This window comes from Mirounga leonina, unplaced genomic scaffold (assembly GCF_011800145.1).
Source record: "Mirounga leonina isolate KUSES-001 unplaced genomic scaffold, KU_Mleo_1.0 Mir_173, whole genome shotgun sequence".
Classification (NCBI taxonomy): domain Eukaryota; kingdom Metazoa; phylum Chordata; class Mammalia; order Carnivora; family Phocidae; genus Mirounga; species Mirounga leonina.
Window position 1 is genome coordinate 69966884 of NW_023270447.1, and position 12371 is coordinate 69979254.

The 12371-nt window shown below is 45.6% G+C and overlaps 2 protein-coding genes across 6 annotated transcripts in view; one reads left to right on the forward strand and one right to left on the reverse strand.

Moving 5' to 3' along the window:
* Positions 1 to 9909, reverse strand: part of HDAC1 (histone deacetylase 1) — a 32777-nt gene extending 22868 nt beyond the window's left edge. Inside the window, exons 1-2 of the mRNA XM_035019208.1 lie at positions 9785 to 9909; positions 3153 to 3265 (exon numbers count right to left, since the gene is read on the reverse strand). Of these exons, the coding sequence (XP_034875099.1) occupies positions 3153 to 3265; positions 9785 to 9833 (162 nt within the window). The 5' untranslated portion in view covers positions 9834 to 9909. The remainder of the gene's footprint in view (positions 1 to 3152; positions 3266 to 9784) is intronic.
* Positions 9910 to 10163: 254 nt separating this feature from the next.
* LOC118019749 (myotubularin-related protein 9-like) overlaps positions 10164 to 12371 on the forward strand; it is a 38974-nt gene continuing 36766 nt past the window's right edge. For 2 of the 5 annotated variants that reach the window (XM_035019211.1, XM_035019212.1), the window contains exons 1-2: positions 10176 to 10369; positions 11831 to 11978. The gene's annotated coding sequence lies outside the window, so the exon portion shown is untranslated. Of the gene's footprint in view, positions 10370 to 11830; positions 11979 to 12371 lie in introns of all 5 variants that reach the window. The other 3 variants (XR_004681742.1, XM_035019213.1, XM_035019214.1) reach the window with 3 other exon arrangements.

Sequence of the window (12371 nt, forward strand, 5' to 3'; positions counted from 1 at the left end):
AATAAATAAATAAATAAATAAATAAATAAATAAATAAATAAATAAATAAATAAAATATTGCTTAGGCAGGCACCTGGGTGGCTCAGTTGGTTAAGCGTCCAACTCTTGATCTCAGTTCAGGTCTTGATTTCAGGGTTATGAATTCAAGCCCCGCACTGGGCTCCACACTGGGCATGAAGCCTATACATATATTGCTTAGGAATAGGGAAGAGGACAAATGGACACATAAAGACCCTGGAACCAGAGAGATCTGGGTTGGAGTCTTACCTCACCTGTTAATAGCTGTGTGATGTTGAACACATTAATTATCCTCTCTGACCTTGTTTTCTCATCTATAAATTAGGGTTGCAATAAGGATTACATGAAATAACAGGTAGCCCTGGCCTACCACCTAAGCAATCTTCAATAAACGTTAGTTTATTTTTCCTCTCACTTGGAAGATAGGATCCATTTTTTAGTATCTTAATATCACTCATGGAGGTTAATATAGTCCCTGGGGTATGACAAGTATTCAACAAAAATCTACTGAATGGAAGAAAGAAAGAAGGCTTGAGGAAACTTTTTTTTTTTAATTTTTAAAGATTTTATTTATTTATTTGACAGACAGACAATGAAAGAGGGAACACAAGCAGTGGGGAGTGGGAGAGGGAGAAGCAGGCTTCCCGCCAAGCAGGGGGCCTGATGCAGGGCTTGATCCCAGGACCCAGGCAGACACTTAATGATTGAGCCACCCAGGCGCCCCTTGAGGTAACTTTTATTTTATTATTATTATTTTTTTTTTTTTAAAGATTTTATTTATTTATTTGAGAGAGAGAATGAGATAGAGAGAGCATGAGAGGGGGGAGGGGCAGAGGGAGAAGCAGACTCCCCACCGAGCAGGGAGCCCGATGCGGGACTCGATCCCAGGACTCCGGGATCATGACCTGAGCCGAAGGCAGTCGCTTAACCAACTGAGCCACCCAGGCGCCCTTGAGGTAACTTTTAAAGATGAGTAAAATACGACTGGGCAGAGTAAATCCTCTCAGTCAGGATAGGGTGGACAGAGGCAGAATCTGATCTGGCTGACTTTGAGGATTCTGAGAGGGGAGCGGCAGGAAAGGAGGCAGGCTGGGGCCAGATTAGCACCGTAAAGATGTGTATGAGGCAGCTCTAGAAGGTCTTGGTGCTCGCTATTCCACATTCAGGTATCCTCTCTTTATCTAAATGCTAGTCTGCTCCCTAAAGTCCCTCAACACCTCTGTCTGCTAACCTTTTATGTTTTTCATCCCAGATGCCTTTCACACCTGAAAAAGCTCTCTGGTCCCAACGTCTGTCTGCTCCTCTACCTTCCCTCCTTGCTTCCCCAGCTGCCTCCAGTAGCTCTAGGGACATAACAGGGCCATCTGAGACAGAAGACTCATCTCCTTACAGTCTCTGGAACGGTAAGGAAGGATACTGCTGTTGCTAGGTTACTTAAGCTGCCGGCACAGACTTTAACCACAGACTCTTAGGCTCTAACCATAAGGCGACATGGGCCCCCAGCCCTTCTTTATTTTTTCATTTGGACCTTTGCAACAGCCTCCTAACTGGCTTCCCTGCTTCTAAAATGCATGCCTGGGGGCCCCTGACTGGCTCAGCTGGTGGAGCATGCAACTCTTGATCTCGGGGTTGTGAATTTTAGCCCCACACTGGGTGTACAGATTACTTCTCCCTCTCCCTCCCATTCACTATCTCTCTCCCTAATAAATAAATAAAATCTTTTAAAAGTAAACAAATAAATAAAAATAAAATGCATGCCTGTTTTTATCTCTCTTTGATTTAAAATCCATTACCTGGAGATGCCTGGCTGGCTCAGTCAGTAGAGCAGGTGACTCTTGATCTTGGGGTTGTAAGTTCCAGCCCCATAGTGGGTGTAGAGATTACTTAAAAAAAAAAAAAATCTTTGGGGCACCTGGGTGGCACAGTCGGTTAAACTCTTGGTTTCAGCTAAGGACGTGATCTCAGGGTCTTGAGATCAGGCCCCACATTACATAATAATGTGGATTTCTAGCTTCTCTTTAAAAACCAGTAGGTGGGGGCACCTGGGTGGCTCAGTCAGTTAAGTGTATGCCTTTGGCTCAAGTCATGATCCCCTAGGGTCCTGGGATGGAGCCCCACATCGGGCTCCCTGCTCAGTGTGGAGTCTGCTTCTCCCTCTCCCCCTGCTCGTGCTCTCTTTCTCTCTCAAATAAATAAATGAAATCTCAATTAATTAATTAATTAAAAACTGGTAGGTGGGCAAAAATCAGCTGGAACAGAGTTAAGCAGTTACAGTCTATGCTCTTTAGTAATTGGAGACTTGTCTAATTCAACACAGTCCCGATCCCTCTTTCTTTTAGGCATTGGATTTTTTTGATCCTGGCCCATCAGAATTGCTTATGACATAGTACAGCACATCTAATCCTTGCTGACCTCTCCAGCTCTAGGTTCCCCCACTCACACCTGTGACCTTTACACTATAGCGCTACCTGAACACCAAACTACTTATAGTTTCCCCAAACACACCATATTGTTCTCACCTCTTTGCCTTTTTGTCTACACTCTTCCCTTGGTCTAGAATGTCAGTCCCCTCCTGAACTCCAGGCTAAATTCTATTCAATAGTTAAATTTCTGCTCAGATAGAACCTCCAGGAAACTTTCCAAGGCTCCCTTCCTCCTTCACTTCCCATTATCTCTGCATCTTGTACATTCTTTAATTGTTGCACTTACAGACTGTAGTACAATTTACTTGTGTAACTGTCAGTCTCTAGCACTGGACTGAACCCTTTAAAAACAGAAATCTCTTGGGGCGCCTGGGTGGCTCAGTCGTTAAGCGTCTGCCTTCGGCTCAGGTCATGAACCCAGGGTCCTGGGATCGAGCTCTGCATCATCGGGCTCCCTGCTCAACGGGGGGCCTGCTTCTCCCTCCCCCACTTCCCCTGCTTGTGTTCCCTCTCTCGCTGTCTCTGTCAAATAAATAAAATCTTTTAAAAATTAAAAAAAATAAAAATAAAAACAGAAATCTCTATCATTTACAGTGTCTGCCACATAACAGCCACTCGACACATTTGATGAATGAGTAGTTGAGAAAATGAGATGAATAACATGACCAGAGCTGAAGGGGTTAGGGAGTGGTGGGGCTCCCAGTAACTCACATAGATTTCCATTTTTCGGTAGAGACCATAGTTAAGTAGCAAATTGTGAGTCATGCGGATTCGGTGAGGCTTCATTGGGTGGCCTTGTCCATAATAGTAATTTCCAACATCCCCTGAAGAAGAAAGAGTGACAATTTCAGTGACACAGTTAGACACACTTCCAGGAGAATCCAGGAGTTTTTATAACCATCTCCTAGTCAAATTCTTTCTCTTTCTTTCTAGTCTTTAAGATCCTTACCCACATCGAGGAAGGGTAACTCCAAAATAAAAAACACAAAACAGAAACAAACAAACAAAAAAAGCAGGGGGCCCTGGAGAGTTCAGCACTTAAGGATGTAAGTCTAGCCCACAGGCACTAGGCAGTGTAAAAGGTTCATTCCAAAGCTTACTGGAGAATAGCAGGCAGTGAGGTGACTCACCTCACTGTATCTCCAAAGGATTCACTCCCACAACAGAAAAATAACCACTACTATTCAGAATTATTATAAGTTACAGTTCACCTCTTTCACATTATAACACTTTATGGAGTTAAAGCACATTTACATTCATTTTCTTACTGGATCCTCACAATAACCTGGTAAAACAGGACAGGAGTATTACTCTCATTTTATAGATAAGAAAACTAAACTCTTATCATCTCTTGTTTCAGCTATAGCAATAGACTTCTTTTTTTTTTTATAAAGATTTTATTTATTTATTTGAGAGAGAGAATGAGATAGAGAGCATGAGAGGGGGGAGGGTCAGAGAGAGAGGCAGACTCCCTGCTGAGCAGGGAGCCCGACATGGGACTCGATCCCGGGACTCCAGGATCATGACCTGAGCCGAAGGCAGTCGCTTAACCAACTGAGCCACCCAGGCGCCCTATAGCAATAGACTTCTAATTGGTTCCTCTGCCTTCAACTCAAACTATCTGCCACACTGACCAGTTATTTTTCTAATATACAGCTTTGATAACATCACTCCCCTGCTCAAAAATCCTTAATGGCTCCCCATCTTCTACAGGATAAAGAACAACTTCACTAGCCTGACATTCAACCCACAACACTCTCCCTCTCCTGCTCTCTCCCTCACCCAGTTCTCTGCTCTAAACTGGAGTAGGCAAACTATGGCCCTTGGGCCAAATACTACTGGCTGCCTGTTTTTTAGAAATAAAATTGTATTGGAACACAGCCATGCCCATTAATTTAAATACTGTCTATGGCTGCTTTCACATTATAATAGCAGAGTTGAGTAAACAGTCACCACAGAGACCCACCCACATGGCACACAAGGCCAAACATATTTACTATCTGGACCTTTACAGAAAATTTGCCAATCTCTGTTCTAAACACACTAGATGATTATGAGCATCCTGAACATCGCATTCACCTTCACACCCAAGTAGCTTTTGTTAAGACTGTTCCTTTCACCTGGAATGTCCTTCCTTTTCTGATGATCCTCATACTACAAAGCCCAGCTTTAGCGCCAAATATATTCCTGATCAAAATAAATGGTCATTTCCTCTCCATTTGTATGTATCACTTAATAAATTTTGTTTTGAGGGATGCCTGGGTGGCTCAGATGGTTAAGCATCTGCCTTTGGCTCAGGTCATGATCTCCAGGTCCTGGGATCGAGCCCCACATAAGTCCCGCATCGGGTTCCCTGCTCAGCAGGAAGTCTGTTTCTCCCTCTCCCTCCCCACCCCATGCTCTCTCTCTCTCAAATGAATAAATAAAATCTTTATAAATAAATAAATAAATAAATTTTGTTTTGTATCTGAATTACTTATTTATCTATTTATATCCATAAGACTGGATGCTCCTTGAAGGCAAGGACAAAAATAAATAAATAAATAAATTTTGTTTTGTATCTGAATTACTTATATATCTATTTATATCCACAAGACTGGATGCTCCTTGAAGGCAAGGACAAATGTGCCCTGTACAACATAAAGGCTAAATAAAGATTCAAAGAATTGAACTAAGTGAGACTTAGAGACGTTAAGTGCCTATTTAAGATCACACAGCTAACAAGTGATGCAGAGTTCAACTCTTCTGACTCCAAATCCAGTATCCTAAAAGCTGCACTGGGTTTCCCAGGTATCTACTTCAGTTTGCACTTAATCTAGAGGGCTCTGTGAATCTCCTTGGCACAAAGTTCCTGGCACAAATATTCCAAAAATCAAGTGGGGGTGCCTGGCTGGTCAGTCACTAGAGCATGCGACTCTTGATCTCAGGGCCATGAGTTCGAGCCCCACTTTGGGCAGAGAGCTTACTTAAAAAAAACAAAAAACAAAACAAAACAAAAATCGAGAGAACTGCACACCCAAGGCTCTCTCCTTAGAAGTCCATCAGGATGAGGCAGATCTTTGAGCACCAGTGAAAAGAAGGTCCCAACACCTTATGCATCATGGTTTGGTGGTGTCAGCAACAATCTTCATTCCAGGGAGCAAAGCACTGTGGGGAATGCTACCAATAGCAACCAAACCACGCTCCAATGCTCTTTGTCATAGACATGGCCAGGGACAACAGGAAACTTCTAAACAGCTGGATGTTTAGGATCTCACCCTCTTCTCTGTCTTTTTAATAGACTTTACTTTTTAGAACAATTTTAGATTTATAGAAAAATTGCAAAGATAGTACGGGAGAGTTCTCAGACACCTCACAGGCAGTTTCCCCTATTATCAGCATTCTACATGATAAAATAAGTATTTGTTACAATTAATGAAGCAATACTGACACAGTATCATTGACTAAAAGCCCATACTTTATTCAAATTTCCTTAGTTTTTACTTAACGTCCTTTTACCCTCTTCTCTACTCTTAATCTTAGTGAGACCTCTGAGGGCAAGAACTGTGCTCTCAGCCAGAACCACAAGCCAGAATACAGTATTTGGTGGCATTCAATTGGGGCCCTTGTCTCATACAGACACAGACTGAGATGCAGTAGCAGAGAAGGCAGGAGGAAATTTTGTTTCCAGAGACCCTCAGACCACCTTACATGGGGATTATCAGAATAGGTTCTCAAGGCATTGGCTGAGACATCCAGATGCAGACCCAGTTTGAAGGCAGACAGTAACATGACCATTACCATTACATAATTGGATTCCTGGCTTACCCATGTCTCTGGCCTGGGCCTTAATCCCTAGCAACTCCCCTGCCTATCAAACCTGAATTCAGCCAAGGCTTAGACTTGGGGAACTAAGATAACTTATCTAGAAGGCTAGGGGAGTACCTGAGGGTGGGGCCCAGAGGCACCATCCTTTTCTCAACAGCTTCTAATCCGGTTGCAGAGAGACTTTTTAAAAGAAATAATCCTTTCTATTCAGATACTACCTTTATAGTTTAGAGAGCTTTTCCCACTCTTCTCATAGTTTTTCAGTTTTATAGGAGAGTGACCTGAGGCCTACAAAGGTAAAGTGACTTGCCCAAAACTGCAAAGCTTCTGAGGGGCAGAACTAAGTCTGGGTCCCAAGCTGGTGACCTCATTGCAAAACTCCCAAGCGGTTTCTCAAAAAGTAAGAAGTCTCCTTTGTCTAAAGGTCTTTCCACTTTTTCTCATTTTAAACTACAGTGTAGAGATCACAAAACTGTGCAAACTGATACGGCTACAAAGTCATAGGCTCTAGCCTCAAATGGGCCCTCACCACTGCTCAGCAGTCCTTCCAAATTTATTTTCCTAGCTCCCTCTTTCACAACAGCTACTTAACAGCTATCTGTCTTTGAGATGCCTACTCTTCCAACTGCCCTCCCCCACTCATAGGAAAAGGAATATTCGCTTACTTCATTTGGAAGACTCCCTCAACTTTCTCCCCATCCAGCTTACCTACATCTGAACTTTTCCTTGCCTCTCAACATGAAGAAACTTCCCCTTGAAGGCTAGCGTCCCTCCTTGTGCCCTGGTTTCCATCTCAGCTGGCCTCCTCAGGAACCTCCATCATTACCAGCCCCTTTCTCCTGTATCTTCAACCACTCCCTCTGGCTATTTTCCATTCGGATTTTGAATATGCTCAACCCTCAGCCACTACATCCCCTTTTATAAACAACCCTTTCTCTCTGCCCCAACCAAGCTTCCTTTGAAAAGGGTTCAATCTGATATCTTCTCTTCACCCATCCATTCATTCTTCAATAGACTGCAATCTAGCTTCACTTCACTTCACTTCACTTCAAACTGTGCACAAGAAACAGTTCTTGCAGACACCTGGCCACTCCCTCCTTCTTTTGGCTACTCTAACTCAAGACTTTCAGGTTCATGGGGTGCCTGGGTGGCTCAGTCGGTTAAGCAACTGTCCGACTCTTGATCTCAGCTTAAGTCTTGATCTCACAGTCGGTCGTGAGTTCGAGCCCCGTGGTGGGCTCCATGCTGAGTGTGGAGCCTACTTAAAAAAAAAACAAAGAAAAGACTTTCTGGTTCACTTACATTCCCTCTGTACAATTTAATCGGCAAGTATTTATTGAGAGCCCACTATGACTGAGGCACTGTTCTGGGGGCTGAGCATACAGAGCTAGATAAGACAAGATCCCATTCCCTAAGGAGATTACTGTCTAAGAAGAACGAACAAGTAAACAGGCAATTCCAATACACAGTGACAAGCGCTATGACAGGGGAGTACAGAGCATGAAGGGCACTAGACTTTTCTCAGTCCACTTCCTTAGAATTCCACCTGGGATTCTCTTCTCTTTCCACCCTATACAACTTCTTGGGTGATCACATCCTCTTCTTTTTTTTTTTTTTTTAGATTTTATTTATTTATTTATTAGAGAACGAGCGAGAGAGAAACAGCATGAGAGGGGGGAGGGTCAGAGGGAGAGGCAGGCTCCCCGCCGAGCCGGGAGCCGGATGCGGGACTCGATCCCAGGACTCCGGGATCATGACCTGAGCCGAAGGCAGTCGCTCAACCGACTGAGCCACCCAGGCGCCCCGATCACATCCTCTTCTTAACTAACATTATTATCTGTATGCTGACAACTACCAAAAATCTCTATCTTCTCATTTCTATCTTCTAAATTGCAGACCTGAATGGCCAACTATCTACTGGATGCCTCTACTTGGATATCCCCCAGTAGGGATATCCCTCAACGAATATTTCTTAAAAAAAAAAAAAAAAAAAAAGATTTTATTTATTTATTTGAGAGAGAGTGAGAGAGAACATGAGCAGGGGGAGGGGCAGAGGGAGGACAGGGAGAAGCAGACCTCCCACTGAGCAGGGAGCTCAGATCCCGGGACTCCAAGACTCTGGGATCATGACCCCAGCCGAAGGCAGACGCTTAACCAACTGAGCCACCCAGGTGCCCCTCAACAAATATTTCTTAAAAATACAAAACCCCAAGTATCAACTGATATAGCCTTGTCCAAACACATCAAACTGCCCAACCCAGGAGTTTGGGATCCTTGCCTTCTTCCTTACCCCTACATTTGTGTACTTAACTTCTGTCTCAGAGTAATAGTTCTAAGGTATAAATGTGATGATGTCACCAGCCTGCATAAAACTTCAATGATTCACAAGTGCACTCAGAATAAAGTTGAACTTCCTTAAGATAGTGTCTCCAGCCCTTCATGATCTGGTCCCCATTTACTTTTCCAGCCTCATCACTCGCAACCTTTCCCTCCACCCTATTCCCTGACCTTCTACACTCTTGCTCTCAAACCTATGCCTCAGCCATACTGTACACACACCTGCTGTCTTTCAAAAATGCTGTCCTCTCTCTTACCTCTAAACTTAATGTCATCTTTGCCTTCCCTGGGCCTGGCTAATAACTCCTGTTCTTCAGGTCCTGAGTGAGATGGCACGTCCCTCCCCGACTCCACAGGCTAGGCTGGGTGCCTCTCCTCTGTGCTCCCCAAACACTCTGAGCTTTCCTTTATCCCAGCCTGACAATGGAGAGCAATCTGTCACTGCCCATCTCCCCCTCCAGACTGAGAGGAAGATGAGAAGTGACCTGATCAGCCCCATGGCCCCAGCACCTAAACGTCCCTCGTACAGAGTAAGCTGCTCCACAGGCTTCTGTTAAATGAAAAAGTCTGTTTTAACAGGTTGCATCTTTCTCCTTGCAAGCCCAGGGGCCCCATTTCCCAGCAGCAACTGCAGGCCCAGCTCAGAGACTGGGGGAGGGGAGGCTGGTGACAGGAGGTGGTGACTCCTGCAGGACTCTCACCAAAAAGGATGAGGAAGCAAAGGGGCAGAGGAAGACCTTTGTATTCTCGGCAGGAAAACATATCCTTGCACCCTTCTCCGCCAGATCCTGCCTCCCCCCTCAGACTCAGCCTCCCCTCCAGGAGTCCGACTCAAACTCTCCCCATCAGGCTTCCTGAGAATCCCCCCCATCAAGTTACCCCAGGCTTCCCCACAAGCCCCCCGCTCAGCCTCAGCCTCCTCCCTCAGCCTCGACCTCCTGCTCTCAGCCTCCTCCCTCACCCTGACCTCTTTCCTCTGAGCCTCCTCCCTCAGTCTCGACCTCCTTCCTCTCAGGCTCTTCCCTCTGCCTCGCTTTCCTTTCCTCTGAGCCTCCTCTCTCAGCCTCGTCCTCCTCGCAGCCTCCTCTCTCAGCCTTTCCCCAACGCCTCAGCCTCTCCCAGCCTCCCCGCTCGCATCTCCTCAGCCTCCCTCTCCGGATGCGGCCCGGCCCCGCCCCCGCCGCGCGCACGGTGCTCACCGTCGTAGTAGTAACAGACTTTCCTCCGGGTGCCCTGAGTCTGCGCCATCTTGCTCGCCTCCCGTCCCTCCCGTCAGTCGGTCCGTCCGGCCTCCCGCCCGCGGCTCCGCTCAGCGTCCGACCCAGGGGGGGAGGGGGCGGGCCTCCAGCCCGCTCCGCCCGTCCCCTCCCGCGCTCACCTATAGCCGCGCAGCCAGGGCACGGCTCCAGCCAATCAGCTTGCGCAGGGGCGGCCCGGAACTCGGCAGGGGGCAAGGGCAGCCCCGAGAGGCAGCCGAGGGCCCCCTGGGCCTGTACCAAGGCCCGCGACAGGGGGGTGGGGGAGCTGCCCGGGGACCGTACCATTAGTCCCGGGGGAAGAAAGCAGATCCGTACACTTCACGGTCCCATTTCCGTGTTGGAAGCGTGCTTGGAGATCGGAAGCCAACTTCGTAATTTTGTAGAGACTCAACCGAGGTCTACGGGGGGGTGGGAAGTGACTTGCACAAGGTCACTCAGCTCGTGACAGGGCTGAACGTGGATTAGAACGTGGGTTTGGAAGAAGGAGAAATAAACTACAAAGGAAAGAAAACCGCTGTGGGCCAGGTACTGTGCAACAGCTTTACCGACGTTTATCTCAATGATTGCTCACAACAGCTTTGGAAGAGGCTTTTTATTCCCATTTTACGGATAAGGATAATGAACTTCAGATCTTTGTGACCTGCTCAGAGGCACACAATTAGTAATTAAATTCAACTTTCAATAGTATAGATTTTTTGAATGCTTACTGTGCAACAGAGACACTGTAACGAAGTTGCAGAACCCAGCCTTTCTTATTCCAAAGCCTGCCTCCCTGATGCCGTCACCCAGGAGGACAGAACTGATCGTTCTCTTATACTGGAGCAGGGTTTCTCAAGCGATTGAAGCTATTAGCTTTTGGAGCTGGATAATTCCTTACTGTAGGGGGCTGTCTTGTGCATTGTAGGATGTTTAGCAGCATCCTTGGCCTTTACTCATTAGATACCAATAGCACCCTCCACTCCCACCCCCAGTTGCGATAACCAAAATTGTCTCCAGACTTTGTAAAACTGTCCCCAGGGCAAGGGGTGTGTGTGTGTGTGTGTGTGTGTGTGTGTAAAATTGCTCCCACCCTATCCTTGAGAATCACTGCACTAAATTGATCAAGCATCAACTGTTCATTATTGAAAGCTGAAAGACTGAAAAGCACTGTGATGAGCTATTAAAATAACTAAATACAACAGCATTAATATTTAGTGAGTACTTACTATTTGTGTGCCAAGTAAGTTACAAACTCAGGTCCTATAGTTGATAAGATACATTTTTATGCCTCTACAATTTATTTATTTATGTTTAAGTAGGCTCCACACCCAGTGTGGAGTCCAATGGGAGGCTTGAACTCACAACCCTGAGATTAAGACCTGAGCTGAGATCAAGAGTTGGATGCTTAACCTCCTGAACCACCCAGGTACCCCTATGCCTCTACAATTTAAAGAGTGCTTGGGCATTTGTGTTCCTCACTTGAAAACTGCATTTAGGCCACTAATTATAAAAGTAACAGAAGATCTAAGACTGGGCAATTCTATTATAGAAACAGCTAAAGGGCCAGGGAATAAACCCTGTTTCCAGCTCTGTGTTGCTGCTTCCTGGCTCATAACCTTTCTGACCCCCACTTCCCTCTTTGTAAAATGGAGAGGATAAGAATACAAAGTTCACCAACTCTATGGTTGCACACAGTAGCCAGACAAAGAGGAGGGTGGGGATCAGATGAGGTCATGGGTGTGGCAGCATTTTATAAAATGCAGAACAGGAATCAGAAACTCAGATCCTTCCAGAGGTGAGGCAGGTGGTATAAAAATAAGTGGATTTATATTAGTTTGATTCAGGTGCTTTGCATATTTCTAAAATTGGATTCTTTTTCACTTTCATAAAGCAATATGCCTTTTCCCCATCTTTCCTCAAACACACTGCCATCTGCAGGTATCTTCATTTTCTCACTTTTTAATGGAAATAGAGGTGAAAAACATTTCATTTTCCTCTTCATTATAGCAACAACAGTGTGAGCATGATGATAAATAACCACTAAAACTCAGTTTCACCGTCTGGTAAAGGGACTCTGGCAAAGGAAGACTCTGGCAAAGGAAGAGCTCAAGCCCTACCTGAAGGGGGTGGCCACTACTCAGCTCTACGAGGACAGGTAAGCCCAGTGAAGCCAAATCTTCAAGCTATTTTTTTCAAGAGAAGGCAGAAATCTGTAGTTTTATGCAAAATCTCCCCAGTTTTATAAATTGACTGCTAACTCATTCTGTTAACATTCAAGACAGTGGGAAGAGCCATTCTTTTAAAATGTAAGTCAGATCATGGGGCGCTGGGGTGACTCAGTCAGTTAAGCGTCTGACTTGATTTGGGTTCAGCTCATGATCTCAGGGTTGTGAGATGGAACCCCTCGGTAGGCTCCACGCTCGGTATGGAACCATAGGATTCTCTCTCCCTCGCCCTCTGCCCCTCCCCCCACTCTGTGTGTGTGTGCGCGTGTGTTTGCTCACGTGCACACACAATCTCTCTCAAAAAAAAAATAAAGCTTAAAAAA